The 20,278-nt window shown below is 48.5% G+C and overlaps 1 protein-coding gene across 1 annotated transcript in view; it reads right to left on the bottom strand.

The window, feature by feature from the left end:
- Positions 1-19,945, bottom strand: part of Atg2 (Autophagy-related 2) — a 118,521-nt gene extending 98,576 nt beyond the window's left edge. The window contains exons 1-3 of the mRNA XM_075698916.1: positions 19,645-19,945; positions 10,994-11,162; positions 5,680-5,835 (exon numbers count right to left, since the gene is read on the bottom strand). Of these exons, the coding sequence (XP_075555031.1) occupies positions 5,680-5,835; positions 10,994-11,162; positions 19,645-19,809 (490 nt within the window). The 5' untranslated portion in view covers positions 19,810-19,945. The remainder of the gene's footprint in view (positions 1-5,679; positions 5,836-10,993; positions 11,163-19,644) is intronic.
- Positions 19,946-20,278: the final 333 nt, after the last annotated feature.

The raw sequence follows: 20,278 nt of genomic DNA, 5'->3' as shown, positions 1-20,278 counted from the left end.
TGCCATTAATTTATCATTTCTTTTATTCAATAAGTAAGCACAAGTAATTTCCCCTATGTTTTCCTTGGTGTCTTTGCTTGTTCGCTTTTCACGACACGATTAACAAAAATCGGGCCCCTCGGTAAACCCCCTTTTTTCTTGTTCCTTAGTATGAGAGGTCACTCAATTTGTGGCACGAATCTTTTCATGTTGCTGTAACCTACACGTCTACAAGATTTGTCCTAACAGTTTCAAGGACAGTTCAAGATGACTATTCTGCAGACTTGTGCACTGGCACTCTGAAACGCCCCATAGTTCTGAAGTCCCGGCAGTAACAATCTACACCAGATAAAATTTCAGTTGCCATTATACATTGCATTATGAATGGGTGGGGCTATGGCATGCAGGTGCAGAAAATAGGGCTCTCAAAAAATTGCACAGGAATGGTTTGTGCAGTTTTGAAATGGGTTTTGAAACTGGATGCAAATGAGCAAAAAATTACTGGTGTCAATATCACAGCTGTAAAGATTGGGCATTTTACGATAAAATTGTAACAGTGAGCAGGTTGTGAAGATGCAAGGAAAGCCTTCATACAAGCACTCCATATCCGCCGCAGGACAAAGGCTTCCAGTGTCCACCAGCTACTCCTGCCCTGCGTCAGCTGACGCGATCCTAAGCCTGCAAATTTCCTAGTACAGTCAATACAGATACAGTCGAACCTCGATATATCGAACAGCGCGGTGATCGCAAAATAGTTTGATATAGCCAGAATTTGATATATAAAATCACGTAGAAAATGCGTCAAAAACTAGCACAAATCAATCAATGAACCAATCATGGCACAATAGATACTCACATGAAGCTTCAAACAAAGTATTTATTTTGTTCGCTGAAAGTACTGAAGCAGCGTAGCCTGCTTCACCACGGCGTCCTCAACATAGTCCAAACGGTCCACAAGAGACGGTCCAGTGCCTTCTATCGTGCCGCAGTAGCGGCGTACAACGGCCAAAGCAGCTACAGCCTCAGTTGCAGTCGGGAGCGGGGCAACATCAGCGCTTGCTGGATCAGCCTCGGCAGCGTCTTCGTTTGGCCGCTCAGCAGTCACTTCTGCCGCGATCTGACGTCTGTTAACTCCGCCACTGTTCCGGTGCTGTCGTCACTGCCAACGAAGTCCTCAATGCACATGCTGTGTGGCTCAGCACCGACAAAGCGCTCCAACTGGCTCCACGGCCGCCTCGATCACGCGCGCACGGCGGGGGCAAGCCCCGCCGTGGGCGCGTGGTCGAGGCGGCCGTGTGTGTACGCCGCTACATTCAGATGCGCCCTCGACGCAACCGATGTGGGCAGCTGTCGTACGCAGCAGTCTGGAACGCCCATCGCGTCGCCGCTATCTTCAAGAGTGTTGCGGGAAAGCTTGCCTCCTGTCCACAGAGCGCACTTGGTCTGGGGCGGCGGAGTTCGGTATATCCATTTTACATCCGGCCCCGTTCGAAATAAAAAAAATTAAAAATGCATGCGATTTTCCGCGTGATATAGAAAGTGTTCGATATACGCAATAATTCGATATATCCGTGTTCGATATATCGAGGTTTGACTGTATACATAATACAGATATGATATAGATATAGATATAAATTTTGTTAGTCCAAGGTTTTAAAGTTTCAGCAGTAAAAATTTCAGTTTGCAAGAACCTACCTGGTGGATAGCATCTCATCAGTAAGCACTTATAAACAAATTATCACAAGTTCAGGACATAATTACGCAATTATGAGCAAGCTGCAGATCATGCAGAAAGCTAAGAAATTAGCATGGCTCCCAGCATAAGATTTGCACGGGACGCATCGTGCAGAGTCTTAAATCTTGGGCATAATGGTTAACCATGCTTAGTGCCCGCAGCCGTCAGAAGATGGGGCTTGCAAATTAAAAAAAACAAGCATGAAAGGAGATTCATCCTCCCCGAGAGAAAGAAAGTAGCAGTTTCACTTGAAAAGCAAAGCACTAATAGCAACAGGAAAGTACTAGAGAATCACATTAAGTAAGGCTTGTTTTATTGACTGTAGAAATTGCACTAAACATTTACTTACCGACTAGGGAACCTGAAACACTTCCTACTGAAGTCAAGAAGTGCCATTACAAGTTGAAGTAGACTATTTCAGAAATAGTACTTTGAATGAAAAAGTAGTTCAATGCATTTAGCAGAAATGGAGTAATTGGCAATCAAAGATAGCCTGTGATCCCCTTCGCAAAGCTTCCGCTCCCTTCAATGCCTTGCACTGCAAAGGCTTGGCAGAGTGGAGCGTGCCCACAACACCCCACCTACTGAATTTCACCGTGGCATGCAGTTCAAATTTGATTTTGGACGTTCACGTAGAGAACATTACTTCAGATTATGGTGCCAACATGACAAATCTGAGGCCATTCCTCAACTTACGTTTCAGCTCCCAATGTCTCATCCCTTTGCTGTGCTACAGTGTACTAGATCGCCACGCGCAGCAGTGTTTTCTCGTACTGAGCGGCATAAGCAGCACATTTCCTCTTGCACTTATCTCTATGGCAATCGAATAATTTTTGAGGTTCGAACAAAACGTTGTCTATGTTTGCTCGTGCGAGTACATCGGCACCGCCCACATTGGTTAAGCAATGGGTGCTACACTGTAGACTCGCGCTTCGACCACGATGGCAACACACCTCGAAGGTGTGCAACTCGGGAAGCAGACGACCTGTCCTAGTCAGGCGTTGGCAATTGGGCAGGCTTGCCACACACCTCAGGACACGTCGCCCACAGACCATTCGAAGCGTGCGGTTGTCCTCAGCGAGTGGGCCTGTCGCGACACCCCGTGGCAGCCGCCAAATCTACGCTACACAACAGACAGCTACATGCAACTGTAGTACATTTGCTATGTGCACATCAAGGCCGGAGTGCGTCCTCAAGCTCATGTGCTCCAGTATGGCCGTGCTACATGGCGCAGGCCAGCTTTGTCTTGCACCAGTTTGACGGACAGACAGCCACATCCAAATTGCATGTTTTGAAGCGCTGTCTATAGCGCAACATGAAAAGATATCTGGCAAGGTATCTAGCCAGCAGCTGCCAGGAGTGTGTGCCCACTTTTCATTCTTTGGTGGGCGGGTGCGGCCAAGTGAGAGGTTAGGATAAGCGCTTCTTAAGGAAGTACGCAATTCGCGTCAAAATTTGAAAGCAGATTTTCGCTTATTGCAGTCTGTTTGGTAACCTGTGTCAATAAATATACACAGTAATAGCGGGAAGTGCACCGATCCAAAAACGCTTTATTGATAAATATTGACCAATGGCAGCGTTCTATGGGAATCTGCCCATTGACGTCAAGGGGCAGCTTCTAACAGCATCAAAAGGGCAAGGAAAAGAGTGAAAAGAGCGAGAAGGGGATTCATGCTCCACTCCCAAGCCCCTCATGCCTTAGACCAGTGCGAAATTTGGCTGGGATGCTCGCAGCAACGTATGCTATCCACAAAATGTTTCTTCACCAAGGCCAAGGAGTGGTTCAGCATGGTGTCACACACGCACAGTCAATTGTGAACAGATCTCACTCAATGACCCTGAAAACTCCCTGTCATAATGCTGACATGATGGAAGAGTGCCAGCAACAAAGAACGAATGCTTCGTGCTGCCTCTCACTTCACCGCGTCTCGGAAAGTTCAGACTGAATACGCAGCCTTGAACACTAGGCGCACAGGAACACAGGGCACGAGAAACGACCAGCCATCTTGGCTCATCCTTAGACTTTACACCAGCTGCAGATTACCTCCAAGGTATGTTGCTTGGCCTGCATATGTGCTTAGCGGCGTGGACAAAACGTGTGCGGCCACAGCCAGGTTAGAGGAGCAGACATGAGCACTCACGGGTTTTATAAAACTTTTTTGTTCCAATTTCATGCAACACCGAGGTGCGACCCCTGTGGTTCAGCTGGCGACATTCATCGTGACAGCATTCCGAGGTGCCTGGCATTTCCCAGGGCACTGTTTCTGCTGAGCAGCTACAGTTGCCACTCGTGCAATGTTGCACCAACAAGCTGCCCCTAGGCACAGCTAGAACATCACACGAGGAGCTTCAGTGCAATGCTAAACCTGGCTATCGCTTTCGATGCTGTGCCCTTCAGGCAAGACTGAACGATTTTTCACTCACCATTACCCAACCTATGCAAACCAGCAAGCCAGTGGCTCAGCCCTTCCATCCACTCCGATGTATAGACTTCAATGGCACAAGGGCAATTTATGGCCAAAGAGAGCCAAGAGTGCATGAAAGCTTATCAATGGCAATATGTACAGGCCCGTCCAATATGAAAGGGAACAAAGGATTTGTGTTCAAAGCCAGTAATCATTGTGTGTGCTTGTAATGAGGAAAAGTTCCATGAGCAGGCTTCTGCAACGGAACAAAAATAAATAGCAGCGAGCGAGATTCTGACTTTCACATTTGCAGGAATTGCGGTTCCAACACAGAAGAGGTATTCTCTTTCATATCGGACAAGGGTGTACATGACACTAACGGTAATACATTCAAACCCCATTATAACGAACTCAACAGTTCTGCGAAAAGTGCTCATTACGTCAGTTGCTTTATATAGGGACTCGTCCCTAAAAGCGCTCAAAAATCAATTGTGCTGTAGCTGGCGTCAGCAGTTACAATCCAACAGCCCTTAGGCCTGAAAACCAGATTTTCAGCGTTATTTCTGTTCCAGGTGTTCTCAGACCTAGCTGCATATTTCCATAAGGAATGGCACCCATTTCTTATCACCTGTCACTTTGAAACTGCAAGCACGGCTGCCATTTTTTATTCGAGAGCTTGCAATATATTTTACTACCAGCGGGACACGACTATTCTGCACAAGTGAGCAAAGCATTGTAGTCGGCTGGAAGCATAAACTTTGGAAACTACTACAGCATGCCATCATTCTGCGAAGGTCCCAGACAACATGGCGTCAGCATTACAACTGGATGACAGCCACACAAGGCATTAGTGCCGTCGCGGTCTTTATGAAAAATGGTGCATTGCCAGAGAAAGTGTGTGTAGGTTTTAAATGCGTCTCTTGAACACACAGTACTTTTGGATTGAATTCATGTAGGAGTTTTCCGATTAGTGATAAGTTTAGGGAAAGGTGTTGATGCCATAAAGCTTTATTTAATGTCAGCAGCGATGCCAGCCACCCACCACTGAGCTCAAGAAAGGGACACTACAAGACTTGAGAGGAAAGCAAAGTGTCAGTTGTACATAACTGCTATAACCTAATACACCATACTCAAGGGTGGATGTACTACACAGGTTAACCCAGGCTACCTGGAAGAAAGGAATTTAGGAAGGACAGAGATGACAAAACAGAAGGAAAGGTTGGCAAAGAAGTGAAAGAACGAGGACAGGAAAAGGAACAGACAAAAGCAGATTTTCCCCTGGCGAGTCAGTTCAGGAGTGCTGTCTCTGTGAAGCCAAGGCCAAAGGGGTGTGCTGCCTCCATCAAGGGGTCTTAAAAGGCCCAAGCATTCAGCGTCGGTTCAAATCCCAGGATCCCTTCTTTTTACCATGGAAGGCTACACGCAGGAGAGTCCAAACCCCCCCCCCCCCCCCCCCCATGTGCTTGGGGTCCGTGGTGTCGCAACACACGAAACACCTGCTGACACAGACGACCCTGCGGGGTTCCATCCAACCTGCACGCCTTTCCTGCCTCTGCTCACCAGTTTCGATGGCTTGAGCAAACTGCTCGAGGCCCGTGAAAGGTTCGGCAGCTGTGGGCGCCTCCTTCTCCGCATCCAGGGGCTCCTGCTTCAGGTACTCCTCGGCCAGCTGCATGCTCGACATCATGCTGCCCCACATGGGTTCAAACATGGACGCTGCACGCAGAGACAGGAAATAATGTCAAGCGAGACAGTTACCTCGCATAAAAAAACTGAAAAGAAAGAAATTAACGACCGAGCAAGACAGACAATGCATATTGACACGAGTACTTGTTTGCCTTTATCGGGTGACACGTTTCACCGCCTAACAAATGTTATCGCACAGCGCAAGAGGCGCCTGCATGTATCGGAAGTTTCTGGAATGTTATCGATGCTACCATCCGCTGTCTGTGACCGAACCTTGTGTAATCTGATCACATGTGTGTGCAACGCGAATAATGTACAACTTTGTGGAAGGCACGCTGGTCCCAGTGATTACTCTGGAACATTTGACGACTGATGTATAAAAGCCGACGCGCATGACCCACTGATCAGATTTTGACGATCGCCGACTGTGTTCGCCGTTGTCGCCGTTCTTTTAAGTGTAGCCTGTTTTTGTGGGCACAGGTTTGCCCAATAAAGGTTAGTTTCGTCTTTCACAGTATTGCTACTGTGTTCTTCATACGTCACTCCACGTGACAATGTGATTGCAGCACACTTATTTCGGGCATTTCTTTTGGGTTGTAAGCAGGCAAGGTGACATTACACGGAATAACCAAGGTCCAGCTCACACAAGGTGGTAGGCAGCTTTATATTAGAAGGATTTAAAGATAAAGAACAACATGTCCGCAGCATTTGCTTAGGCTTGCCAATACAGGACGAAGTTCAACAACTTAGAACCACCATGGCTAGCTGAAAGCTACAGCAGCAGTTTCTTCTATCAAATATCTAGCACTTTCCAAACACAGAAGGGTCCTCGCAGTGAAACCAGCTAGTGTGGCTTAGCATACAGACTTAACAGGTCTCTTCAATTTGGCTGCACTTTTTGCACTGGCACTGCATGTTCGTTTTTAAATGAATGAAACAATTCAAGGCTTGTTGTGTGCTCGGCACATTTCACATATTCGGTGCATTGTGTCGTAGCATCTGCTCCTACGACTGTTTTTCTTTTTGTATTAATGCACTCTCCATGGCCAGAAATGACTGCGAACATATATTTTTCCTTGATGTAGAATGGTCTTCGAAATATCTGGGTTTAAGTGCAAACTTATAACAATAGGTTGCCACCTGCCTATGACATTCCACTGCTGTGCTCAAAGGTTCAATCCCAGCGACGACAGCCACATTTTGACATGGCAAAATGCAAGAACAGTTGCATACTTAGACTTAAGTGCCCGTTAAAGAATCCCGAGTGGTCAAAATTAATCGAAGTCCCCCGCTAGGGCGTGCTTAATTCAGATCATGGTTTTAGTATGCAAGACCCCAGGATTATATTTTTTTGCAGCCTGCCATACCTGAAGGCTTGGCCTATCCAGAGCCACTTCGTCGTAGTCAGAATCAAGGTTGCAGTTTTGTGCTGAGTGCAGTATGCGAGGATGATAATGCCATCGTCGGCAGGAAAACTAGTGTCATCTAGTAAGAACTTGTAGAAATTAACCAGCGTGAAAGCATGTGCGAGACATTTAGTGAAACTTCTTCCAAATTCTTGCACTCTCAATGCAGCATTGCAGGCTTTACACAAAGGCAGACCTTAACGAGCAGATATTATAAATGACGCACATCCACGACCTTCATATGTGCTGCAAAATATTTGACAAAAAGATTCCGAGGTTCAATGTGCCAACACCACAATCTTGGACAGGATAACAAAACTATTCTAATCTGTCTTTTTTTTTTATCATTATTATTTTCCCAACGTCCACAATTAGCCCTCCAGGACAGGTGGAAAAAGCTTGTGCACCGTCCGTGTGAGCTGGACCCCAGCCACTTTGACTTATCACGGAAAGTTAATGGCAAATTTGGAATAAAAACATTAGAATAGTTGTAAATCACCCCAACTCCAATTATTAGATATGCTATAGTGGAGTGCTATGACTTAATTTTGAACAGCTGGCGTTTATGTGCACCCAATGCATGGTACACCTTTCTTGCATTCCGTCTCCACTGGAATTCAGCCACCACAGCCAGGATTGAACCCCCCAATCTTGAGCTCAGCAGTGCGACTGGGCTACTGCGGCAGGTAAAATTTGTTTTGGTTGCGAATGTGAGCAGACGGAGAAGTGTCAAGCCGTTGCGACACCTGCCGGGTGGAAGCATTTACATACCAGTGCGAGTTCACAGTGCTAGTGCTGTGATTACCAGAACGCAGGCTTGTCTCACTCAGCAAGAATCACGTGATGGTTCACTGGTAATACAGCATACTTATTTTACTTGACAGGGCACGCCACACTGGTACAACACGTCCGACATTCCACATTGATTTGTGCATTCGACAGCACAGCAAGCGTTCGGCATGAGACCCGCCACAAACACCGAGCCCACCGTTTTGAGCATTAGGTTTGCGGAGTAATTTTCACCAACAAAGCTGCTTGCAGTCCTCCGCACAAACTGCTGAAGTGTTTCCTTAATCAATATTATCATCCAGAACATGTGCAAATTACTGTTCAGTCTCTCAAGCTCGGAAAATTCCGTTGATTGTGCAACGGATCACGCACTTATTTTGCACACCTGTCCCGTGGCGATGGCGGCACAGCTTGGCTGCAGCTGGGAGCGAGCGTATGTGCATGCGCATAGCTGAATGAGAATGAGGTCCATTATTGAATCATGGCCCGGCAGTGCTGGTTAGACCTGGCTGGTGGGGGTGGTGGGCAGCAAGCTGTCGTGGAAAGGTTGTTCTGAATGGACTAGCAGACAAGTGAAAACAGATCAGCGGGATAGGGTGCGAGGTCACACACACTGACTGGCCTGACGGCCGCACTCGTGAAGCGGAATTGGTTGTTTGAGGCGATGTGCCGGCAACTACCGCAAATGCCTACTACCAATTTGTTATGTGTACTTAAGACAGAATGCCCAAGATCTTGTGTCGGCATAAAACTCCGGATTGTATTCGCACAACAGAGCATAAAGAGATAGCTTTGCCGAGTCAAGGTCGCATACGCTATATCTGAAGTTCGAGATGGCGTGCAGCTTGATGAGCGAAGGCAAAGCACACACACAGCCTCGACCATCACAAAATTTCAGGAAGGTATTCCAATGAAGCACAACAGAGTAAATTAAATACAGGGTTTGACTGAATCCTGTGTGGTCAGGAAGAGGCATGATGATAAATGAAAATGCAGACCAAGAAAAAAAAAAAGACATTTAGTGAAAAATTAAACATTTTGGCTTTTCCCCAACTTAAATTTGAACAAGGCTTTCCATCACAACAGAGTGATATCGGTGTAAGATGCTTTCAATCACAATCAAGCCTCAAAACTCTCGACTTGAAATTGGCTCCCTCCAGCAGCTTGCGCAAAGGTGCCAGTCACAACCAAGAAATTCGATCTGGATCAAGCTCAATCGCAATCCAAAGTACACTGTATGACACCCATAAAAAAAGATTCTGAAAGCAAAACTTTCCTTGCAGTGGTAAAAACGAAATCAATTTTGCCGTCGAAATTTGTTTTTCCGGACTGCCGGATTATGCAAATACCTTTGTGGCCCCTCTTCGTAACAAGAAAAATCGGTTGTCGATGTTCTGCAACTCACGACACGTGCCTCATTCAGTGCATGTTTTACAGTCATGCAGCTCCACACGCACGTCCCCCATTCAGTGGGCTTTCTTTATTTAGAACTCGGTTTAATTCGAAAAAATGTTTAGGCCCTTTCAAGATCAAATTATAGAAATTCAACTGGTATCCACAATGTTAGCAAGTTTGCCATAAGAATTCGGATTATGAAGCATAGTTTATTGGAAGCCCAAATGGAACATTCCGAACAGATGGGCAGTTTGTTTGCCAAGACTCTGCAGGTTGTGTGAATTATCATGGTTCAGAAGGAAACATCTGGCTCCCTGGACAATGTATAGAGCGCTCCACTATGTAACTAACTTCTTGCATCTTATAAGCGAGAAGAAAGGGGGTTAACCGAGGGGCCCGATTTTAATTAGTCATATCATGAGAAGCCAACAAACACTGACATCAAGGACAACATAGGGGAAATTACTTGTGCTTAATAAATGCAATAAAAAAACGATAAATTGATGGAAATGAAAGTGGATGAAAAAACAACTTGCCGCAGGTGGAGAACAATCCCACAACCTTCTTTTTTTATCTAAGATATACACTCCACTATGTAGCTAACCTCACATTTTAGGAACAGTCGACTGCCGTTAATTCGATCCTGACGGGTTGAACGAAACTGGTCGAATTATGCAGCAGGTTGAATTAAACAAGAGGCAGAAAAACATCGAAACACGCCGTTAATTCACTTGATAGTATTGCTTTTAAAGTTAACTTCGCCGTTGTACAGCAGTGTTATGCGGTGAAGCATACCAAGCGGGGTAAGGTGCCACTGACATAGCAGGTGTTCCTTAATTTACACACGCACACACGCCGTCTCCAGCCACAGTAGGAGCGCCGAGACGCCCAAGTTTACTGGCAGACTGGACTTTCCAAGCGTTTTTTTTTTCATTTTTACCGCCTTTCCCAAAACACAGATGGAAATTTTCTCCGCTTCTCGGTGCACGAATATAATTAGGGAACGCATCCTAGGCTTCGTTAACGGTCTCATATGCGACACGCTTGGCGGGTGAAACGAGTACTCAAATCGCTGCAGCAACGGCAGAAACAACTCTGAATGGCTACCAGTATGCTTACTAGGTGCTCGTCCTGTGACCGGAGACGGCGCGTGCGTGCCTGTATAATTAAGAAACGCATACTGTGTCTCATGAGTGCTGGTATGCTCCACCGTATAACACGGCTGTATTGCGGGGAAGCTGACCAATCAAGTTTGAATTATTTGTTGAAGGCCCATTTTGAGATCCAAATAACGGAAGCTTGGACCCACAGGAATTTATAAGTGCTAGCTGGAACCTTTGGTCGAGATCCAATTAAGCGAAAAAAAAAAATTGGATTAACCGGTAGTCAACTGTATACATAGTGTGGCCGACGGGATGGAATTTATTGCACATTTCCCGCTAATTTTGAGTCTGATCGTGCACATTACAGAATTTAAACTATTGCAACACTGTTCGAGTGATTCAAAACTTTTTTCAGATTCTCACTCCCCTAAAAAAGAAAAGACCCTAAAAAGAAGGGGACGCTAAAGCAGCTGTCACAGTGACGGCCGTCCATACCGTCGTCGATCCTTTCTTTGGGCTGTACGGTGAGCATGAGTCCGTCGACCTCGACAACGCTGTTGTCCGTGAGTGGCCTGGACCACGGGATGGCCACCTCGATGGTCGAGATGTAGCCCTCCACGAAGCGGACGGGAAGGTTGCACTTCTCGCCCAACTCATTGAGGCCCTGCAAAAAGAAAATGCGTTCTCGCAAAATCAAGGGCCTTGACGAGAGCTGACATTTGGGCAAGTTGGTACACAATACTACAGATACATGGCGGAAATAAAGGGCCCAACTGTTCTTACAGGGCAGAGATGCCTGTTGTGTATGTGTGTGTCTGCTCTGTCTCCGTCCGTGTAAAATGTTGCAGTTTCACTCCAACAAAGACCTTGTGTAAATGACATTTACAGAAGGCACTAAAAAATATTACTTAAGCTATATTTACTAGCAAATTACCCTTCTACAATATAAAAAGAAGCCGCTATTTTACCGCAAGAGTATGCTTGATAAGCCTGAAAACACCGAAAAACTAACGTCGAGTGGCGACGTCGCTTTGAAGTTTCCGCACCGTGACGTCATGGTTTTCGACACCGCCTGCTCAGGCCCAGTTCATTTTTTGCTTGTAAAGGTAGATTACACCCTATCATAAAGGAGCCGAAGAGTATATATAGCGATTTTCGAAAATTTTTACTTTGACATAACAGCTCAAATACTAGAATACACGCTAAAATCGGCGACGTCGCAGTGGCGTAGCAGCACTGGGGTTTCAACGCTAAAATGAATATTTCATTTCCCACTCTTTTCTATAAATGGAGTACTGACAATATTTTCTACTGACACTGCATTTTCCACTTTTCACTCTAACGCAAAATTACACCCTTCGGGTCGTAGTCGACCCGAAGGTCGTCTGTCTTGCCTGCATTTCCTTTCCTCAACACTGCGAGCCCGGTACTTCCAAGTCGCTAACGGCATGCACATTATCAGCAATGGCATAGCATTCTCGACAGGAAAGTAATGAGCGCAGCATTTTCAAGAAAGGGAACGCAAGTAAGACATATGACGATTGTTGTGTGGCAAATATGCACCCCAAAGAGTGCACATCTCTTCAAGAGTGCACTCTTAAGCCAAAATACACCCTTTTGCCACAAGGATATACTCTAAAAACAGTTTGCGCCCTTTGGGGTGTATATCTGTCACAACGATAATCGCCATCTGCCTTGACGCGTTTTCTTTCTTTAACGCTGCGAGCCCGGTACTTTCAGTGACGAACGACATGCGCGTTATCAGCATGACATAGCATTCCCGACAGGAAAGTAGCGGGCGCGGCGTTTTCAAGAAAGAAAACGCATCAAGGCAGATGACAATTATTGTGTGGCAGAGATACACTCCAAAGGGTGCAAACTTTTCTTACACTCTAAAAACAGTTAAAAACAGTTGCACCCTTTTGGGTGTATATTTGTCCCACAACAATAATCGTCATCTGTCTTGCCCGCGTTTCCTTTCTTTAACGCTGCGAGCCCGGTACTTCCCAGTCACGAACGTCATACGCGTTATCAGTGTGACGCAGCATTCTCGACAGGAAAGTAGCGAGCGCCGAGTTTTCAAGAAAGGAAACGCAAGCAAGGCAGATGACTATTATTGTTGTGGGACAAATTTACACCCCAAAGGGTGCAACCGTTTTAAGAGTGTAGTTTTGTAAACCCCGGAATACTGACAAGCATCAACACAACGCTGACAGCTCTTCTACCGTCAGTTTTGGTTTCGTTTTCCACAGGGCTACTGTGCCGAGATGTCATGTTGCAGAAAGTGGTCACGTGGCAGGATATCGCGAGATCTTGACACTCGCTGCAGCCTAGCCTCTCGCCTGCTACGCCGCTACTCACCAGTGCCGACGTTGCAGTACAGCAGTCGATCGAGCGAGGGTCAAAACGTTAGGCTTTACAAAGCGTCGCAATGTCCTGCCCCCACGTGACCACTTTCTGCGTCATGTCACGACACAGTAGAAACGAAACCGAAACTAGACAGCAACACTGCCAGAACGGCAACCTGTTGCGGCACGCTGTAACGGGGTGTCACGGCGTTAATTTCGACCACCTGGTTTTCTTTACCGTGCAAAATGCATGGTACACAAGCGTTTTTGCATTCTGCCCCTAAACATTGCCGTTCGATAAGAAAACATTCATCGACAGGCCGTGGCTAAGCAATGTCGGCAAATTTTGATCTATCATGATGTCACGATAACGTCGAAGTCGCCAGGTCTGGCATGTCGAGACCAGCTTTAGTACATTTTAAACCATTTCATCATGAAGGCAGAGGAGATTATGTACTAAACCCGTCACCATTTTTGTAGGCTAAACCGTGTGGGGATGCGCGACCCTCGCGCCTTCCCTGATATGTTTTTCCCGCATGGCGCGTCTCCTGTAATCCGGCTTCGCCGCGTGGCCTGCGTGATGCCCGCGGCGGTCGATGTGGTTGGGGCGCAGTGCGAGAGATGGCGCGAGTGTTGCGTTGCTAACGCCGCCTCACGGCAGGGTTACTTGGGGGCGCAGGGGAGGACAGGCTGGCTCTCTTCCCCGGCGGATAGGCTAACAGCGAGGACATCCCGCACGCGCGCGCCGACCGATGCTTCTGCGAGACCGTCTCGCGTGGCCGCCTTTGAACGCGCCACCGTTGGCGTGACCGAACACGCGAACGACCAGGCGTTGGGATCCAGCATGGGGCGAACATATTCGCTCGTTTTCCGGTCACGGTGAGTCGGACTTCTAGATTTGTCGCGCGCCCATCGGCATGTTTTGTGGATAGCAACTCGGCTAGCAGGCATTGATCTATGAAAGGTGCAATAAATGCCCTTGTGATTGTTTGCACTACTGTGTTGTCGTTCCTTTGTCCCAAGAGCACGGGTGTGAGAGATCCCACATCTGGCGCCCAACGTGGGGCTCTTGGGGCATCGGACGACAGTTTTAACAGTTTTGCTTCTTCGTTCGAGACCTTTGTTTGAACCGAAGCGTAGGCCTAGCGTGAATTTTGATCGCTAGCGTCGGCGGCCTGCATTCTTCAGCGAGGTGATGGTGGCTGTAGTGTGTTTGAACATGTCAACATGCTAAGCCTTTTCGCAAGTGTTTTTTTTTAATGACATTCGTCAGTACGAGAGCCACGTGGTCTGCATCCTGGGAGAACGAGGCTGAGCGCCCGCGGAGCCTAGGCAAGCCTGAAGCGAGTGAGTACGGAAGCCTCGTGGGTGGTCCGAATTTCTTATGTAAATAGCTTCTTCTATCTCTTTGACTCGGATGAAGTCGCGGCTCTGGGAGCCGGGTGGCCGCGGGCCACGGGTGCCACTACGGGCTGACTGGTATTGCGGCCTGGCACCGGGCGCTCCGACACCGTCTAGGACGGTGGGCGCCGTCAACTCGGATGCTGTGTGCACCGAGCGGAGTAGGACCACCTCACAGACCTGACGTCTCCTCGCGGCTGCCTGTTTTGTGCACATTTTGGGTGTTGTTTTTGGATGCTGGTTGTTGTCAGGGTAGCGACGCTTTAGGCCTAAGGCTTTACGAAGCTGCCTGTCGCACGTGGAGGGACATAACCTGGTGGACCGTGGCGTTGAGGTGTTGCAATTTGCTTCCCTCATTCTATTTAGCCTCGCACGAATTGAAATTACTCGTTCGACTCAAGGAAGCGAGCTTCGTTCACGTGAACTTAGCATCTGAGTAGCTGCCCGATCTTTGCTAGCCGAGTTGAACATCGTACCACGTGGGCGATGCGCATGCAGAATTCCTCACCCTTGCACTACTTTAGTGTTTGCCGAGTGTGTTGAGTGTACGCAGCGTGATTGGAGTCACCCCTGGCTTGCTGTCACCTGCACATCGTCTGCGCTACTGCCCCGGACTGCGATCGAGCCACCCCGGGCGATGGTTATGCTGTGGCCAGTTCGGCGCAGCGACTTCGGCGGCCTCCTGTATCCAGCTCACAACCCTCGGCGGCGGACAAAAGAGCCGGCGGTCCCCGACAGCTACGGCGGCTCTTCCCAGCAGGGCGCGTCGGCGCGAGTGACGCTTGCTCGTACCGACTACTGCGTCATCGTTTCCGGAGTCCGGGCCTGGCATCGTGCCGTCAAGCCTGCAAAGCTGCCGCTGTGACCGGCGGACGCCAGCGGTGCACCGGCGGACGCCAGCGGTGCACCCACGGACAATGTCGGATCGCATGCTATGGACAGCGTGGATATTTCCTCGGCGCGGCCACTGTTTTAATGTTCTACCTTGTTCGCGAAGCACAGTTTGATGTTAGACCGTGGGACATGTATCGCCGGAATATGTGGTGATTTAAGGTTGGGGGGATGTGGGGATGCGCGACTCTCGCGCGTCCCCTGATATGTTTTTCCCGCATGGCGCGTCTCCTGTAATCCGGCTTCGCCGCGTGGCCTGCGTGATGCCCGCGGCGGTCGATGTGGTTGGGGCGCAGTGCGAGAGATGGCGCGAGTGTTGCGCTGCTAACGCCGCCTCACGACAGGGTTACTTGGGGGCGCAGGGGAGGACAGGCTGGCTCTCTTCCCCGGCGGATCGGCAAACAGCGAGGACATCCCGCACGCGCGCGCCGACCGATGCTTCTGCGTGGCCGCCTTTGAACGCGCCACCGTTGGCGTGACCGAACACGCGAACGACCAGGCGTTGGGATCCAGCATGGGGCGAACATATTCGCTCGTTTTCCGGTCGCGGTGAGTCGGACTTCTAGATTTGTCGCGCGCCCACGGCATGTTTTGTGGATAGCAACTCGGCTAGCAGGCATTGATCTATGAAAGGTGCAATAAATGCCCTTGTGATTGTTTGCACTACTTTGTTGTCGTTCCTTTGTCCCAAGAGCACGGTGTGAGAGATCCCACAACCGATCGAAGTGGAGGTGCCCTCCACTCCGTCCTCGAATAATACATTTCGCATTTCAATGAACCAGAACGGGAACGAGGGCCCCAGTTATTGTTAGCTACAACCACATGAAGTCAACAGATAATGAAGCCAAGGAAGGTAGAGGTGAAATTTGTAGTTTTTTTTAATTGAAGGGTCGAAACGATAATTGCGAAAGGGAAGTGAAAGTGTATAAAACAACTTGCCACCAATCAAGCCACCCAATACTCGCACTTGTGTGGAAGTTAGAACACTGAACAGGCATTTGTTTAATAATTATGGGACTGTATCGCATCGGCACGTGTGCGCGCTAACTATCAATAGTAGCAGCCAAAACCACGCTGATAGCATGTAGCTTGACGTCGGTAGTGTCCACAACGGTACCATCTCCAGGAGCAGGCGGTCTTGACAGCATGTCCGCTAGGGTGAGCTGTTAACTGGGAACGAAAGTGAGTAGTCGTACCGCAACGATCTCAGAAAAACTCGCTGCACCCGCGGAGGCATTTCCGATATCGCATTTTTTTTGCTACGTCGATAAGAGGACGATAGCCACTTTCAAGTACCACTGAGTGGCCATGAACGAAATGGTGAAATCTTTCGTAGCCAAACACCAATGCGAGCGCTTCTTTTTCGATTTGGGAGTGCCGTTTTTAAGACACTATCACGGCCTCCAACCATCATCATGTCGCTGCAACAGAGCTGAACCTACGCTGCCTACGCCGTCATGTGAAGCATCGACGTCACCTTTGTTTCCCTGTTTGGATCGAAAATCGCCAACAGTGAAGCTGCCCCCCCCCCCCCCCACTCTAATGACCTGTATACGTCACAACATTCGTTTTCGTGCTCGTGTGTCCGTTCAAAGTGCACGCCGTGCTTTATCAGAGCAGGGTACGTATTTGCCGAAATAGTTAATAACACCTAGAAGAAAGGGGCCGTGTGTTAACGGTAACCGAGGGGCCCGTGTGTTAATGACACCGAGGGCCTTTTTCTGAAAACTGCACTGTGGTTTTTGAGAGCCACCGTAGCGATTCTCTCTAAGGTTGGAGAGTAAAATGCGGGATATATGCAGTACAGTCAGGGGTAAAGGGGCTCCGACTCCGTGTGTAAGGGGAAGTAGCTGGAAAAGGGGGGGGGGAGGGGCAGCTCTGTGCGAGGGGGCCCGTCTGGTTCTGAAGGAAAAGAAGAGGCGAGGCTGCCACGAAGAAACAATTTGCGGTGCAGGAGACAGAAACGGGAAGAGACCAATTTGCGGTGCAGGAGACAGAAACGGGAAGAGACTAACACAAAGTGCTCTTCTGGATACACTAGTGACAAGTGCCTTCTACCTTCATCCACCTTGCTGCGGGGGGGGGTGTTGAGGCACAATGTTGGCCCCCGCAGCAAGGTATACGACCTTACCCGGCGCGTTAAAAAAGTCAAGCGCGCACGCATGCCAGCATGCACGGCAACCTTGTCGCCGTCCACACACACTTCGGTATAGGATTTTGCATAGAGCAAGTACGACAAATCCTTTACCATGGTATACCAACAGGGCCACATTGCTGCGGCTATGAACCACATACATTCTTTGGAAGCAAATAAGATGAACAACCCCCATCTCCCTCTTTCTTTTTCTCCTCACCGCACAGAGGCACTGTCAAGCTATGACGCTCCCCAACTCCGCCGAAGGAACTCCCCTTCCAAGAGCGAAACCTGTTTTCCCTCCACGGGGGCAGTTGGGGGGCCTGTCGACCCTTTTCGGAGAATACTCATACGGGCGCGCGCACGTGTTTTTTCGACACTTTTTTGGGCGCCTTCTGGTAAACGCTGATGCCCGCCAGTGAAGGCTATTCCGGTGCATGTAAGCTCATGGACGCGGCACTTTCAAATGGCGCCAAGTCCTCTTCCCATCTGACAACGGTTCCGGTGAGGGAAGGTCAAGGTTCACAACGGAAAGCAAGCGTGACAGTGAGCGTGTTGGGAGTAACGTGTGTAGTCGGGCGTCAGTAATTTTTTTTCTTTGATGGGCGGTTGCAAGCAAATTCAAGGATACAAAAAACAAGCATCTAAAATTAGTTGCATTAAGTAACAGATCTGGGATCACATTGTTTCGTGAAAAATTACAGCCAACGTGCGTACGTATAATTATGTAAAACAGGCCTAAAAGTGTACAGGTCAAAGGAAATGTTGGAAAGTTCCAGAAATAACACAATGACTGAGATTTGCCTGACGACATCGCAGTTACGTGACATATTGCAACGGCGAAAGTGTAGTTTTTAAAGCCCTGTTTATATATGCAAGAGAGGCAGGGTGCATTGCGGGAGATCAACAGATGGAACTCTGTAATCTAACTGACCACGGAACAAAGGATGCGGTGACATAACGCTAGTATTTCCTGCCCAACGGCAGAGTGGAACTGCTGGTAACGGCCGAGTATCTCAGCAACTCGATCGGGGCGCGCTGACGTCTGACCGACTCAACAAATGCGAGAAAAAAAAAATGGTAAAACGAGTAAACTTGCTGCTAAAGGTCAATACGTGATGGGCGAAAAAAATTATAAAGAAGTGACATCTGCAAAGACTCGTTCAAGTCGCAAGATTCAGGAGTTGCTGCGCGCCCACCATTACAGACCACCTGCGCGACAAGTGCCCCAACAGTTGCGCGCTTTGCCCAGGCTCACGGTCTCCGCTTTCGGGCGGCTTCCGTCAAAAGACAAAAGAATTAGGAATTCACCGGTGATGGCACAAACAAGAAAAAAAAGTGCTGGGGGCAGGCTGTGAGCTATTTCCTAACTCGATCAAGCGATAAGCGGCCGAGATACCGAATATCGGACTGAACTCAGCGGACGGTAAAGCATGCAAACACAGCCACTATAAGGGTCAGCGAAGCTAGGATCGTTTTTATCTGCGCTAAAAGCAACGCGCCCCACACAAAGGAGGTACAGTTGTTTCATCGCGCCGCACAGCCGTTTTAAAGAAGGCGTTTTGTGAAGTATGCTAAACTCGAGAAAGACACACACGGCAGATGAGATTAAACGGCTCCCTGGACTTTAGAACGAAATTGGGTGGAAATGCCGAGGCCAGAATCAAATGAAATACTGTCGCGAAAATCGCAGGGCGGCCAAGAACACAGCTGCCTAGCTCAGCCTTGAACCACTGCTTCGGGTGACAACAACGCGTTGGAGCAGTGTTTTCCTCAAATTCACGTGGCGACGCATTTTGCCTCGCCAGCTGACAGCTACACAACGACCGTGCGCCGTCTCGCTCTGTTCTTCAGGGAGTCTTGCGCTACTCGTTGGCAAATGCTGCCCAGGTAACGGGGCATGCAACGCCCCATAAACAAACACAACGGTGCCGTCGAATCGAGCGTTTGAAAACAAACCAAGAAAATGAGCGATAGTCCGTGTCGGGCGCGTATCGACCAAACGTTGTCCGACGAGTTTGGTGGGGCGGACGATTTGGCAATCGTTTTGTTGCCTCGGAGCCGAGATCCGACCCGCGACCCGTTACAGACTCGGGGCAAAGTTACTTTCTCCCCCAGGACTGGAAACGAACGCAGTGAAGAAGGGCCCTCCCCTTGCACTGCGGGCGAGAACTTCGCGACCAATGTTTGATCGCACGCCAGAGTAGACAGTTTCCGAGAACAACGAAAAAGAAACGCAAGAGGCACGGTTGACCATCTCAAGTGCGGACAGAGCACGCGTCTTTCAGGCCCACTGGAACGCTGTTCGCTCGGGAATAGCACACAATGAGGTTCAAAGAAGTCGGGGTGACCCCGAAACAACAGTTATTCACCTTGACATCGAGGAAGACGTTTGTAACTCGGCCCTTGCCTTTGTAGAGATCTACCGAGAGCTGGTCGAGGCCGATGTTTTCCAGGAGAAACTGGCTCCCGTAACGACGCAGCAGGTACCGGCAGGCCCGCTTCTTGATGCCCTCGGACCAGTCAAACCACGGCATCGTGCCTCTCTCAGCCTAGCATCGCTGCAGGACTAGAAGCAGGCACGATCAGCTGTGCTTAGAGCCCACATTCAGTAAACAACAACACGCCATTCTGCTGCTCATGACATCAGGGATTTTTCGTCAGCGGAACGCGACGAAAGCGACACCATGCGACAACTAGACACCGTGCCTCAATGCTGAAAATCCTGAACGCTAGCCGGCAAGCCAAGTGCCAAATTTCTAAATTCTAAAGCCAATTCTAAAACCGTGGCTACAATTACGTAGTTTACAATCGCTTTCGGCGCTTTTAGTATCAGCAAGCATAGCCTTCGAGATTTGTTATAATTATTTTGATAAAACCACCGCAAAGCAAGGGGTAGCAGTAGGTAGAACACTTACCTGTGGGCTTAGCGGGCTTAGTTACTAAAAATAATTTTAACAATAATTAATTAAAACAAATTGCAATAATTTTATATTATTTGTTTTT

This window comes from Dermacentor variabilis, chromosome 7 (genome assembly GCF_050947875.1).
Source record: "Dermacentor variabilis isolate Ectoservices chromosome 7, ASM5094787v1, whole genome shotgun sequence".
Taxonomy (NCBI): domain Eukaryota; kingdom Metazoa; phylum Arthropoda; class Arachnida; order Ixodida; family Ixodidae; genus Dermacentor; species Dermacentor variabilis.
This window is presented reverse-complemented; position numbering and strand designations above follow the sequence as displayed.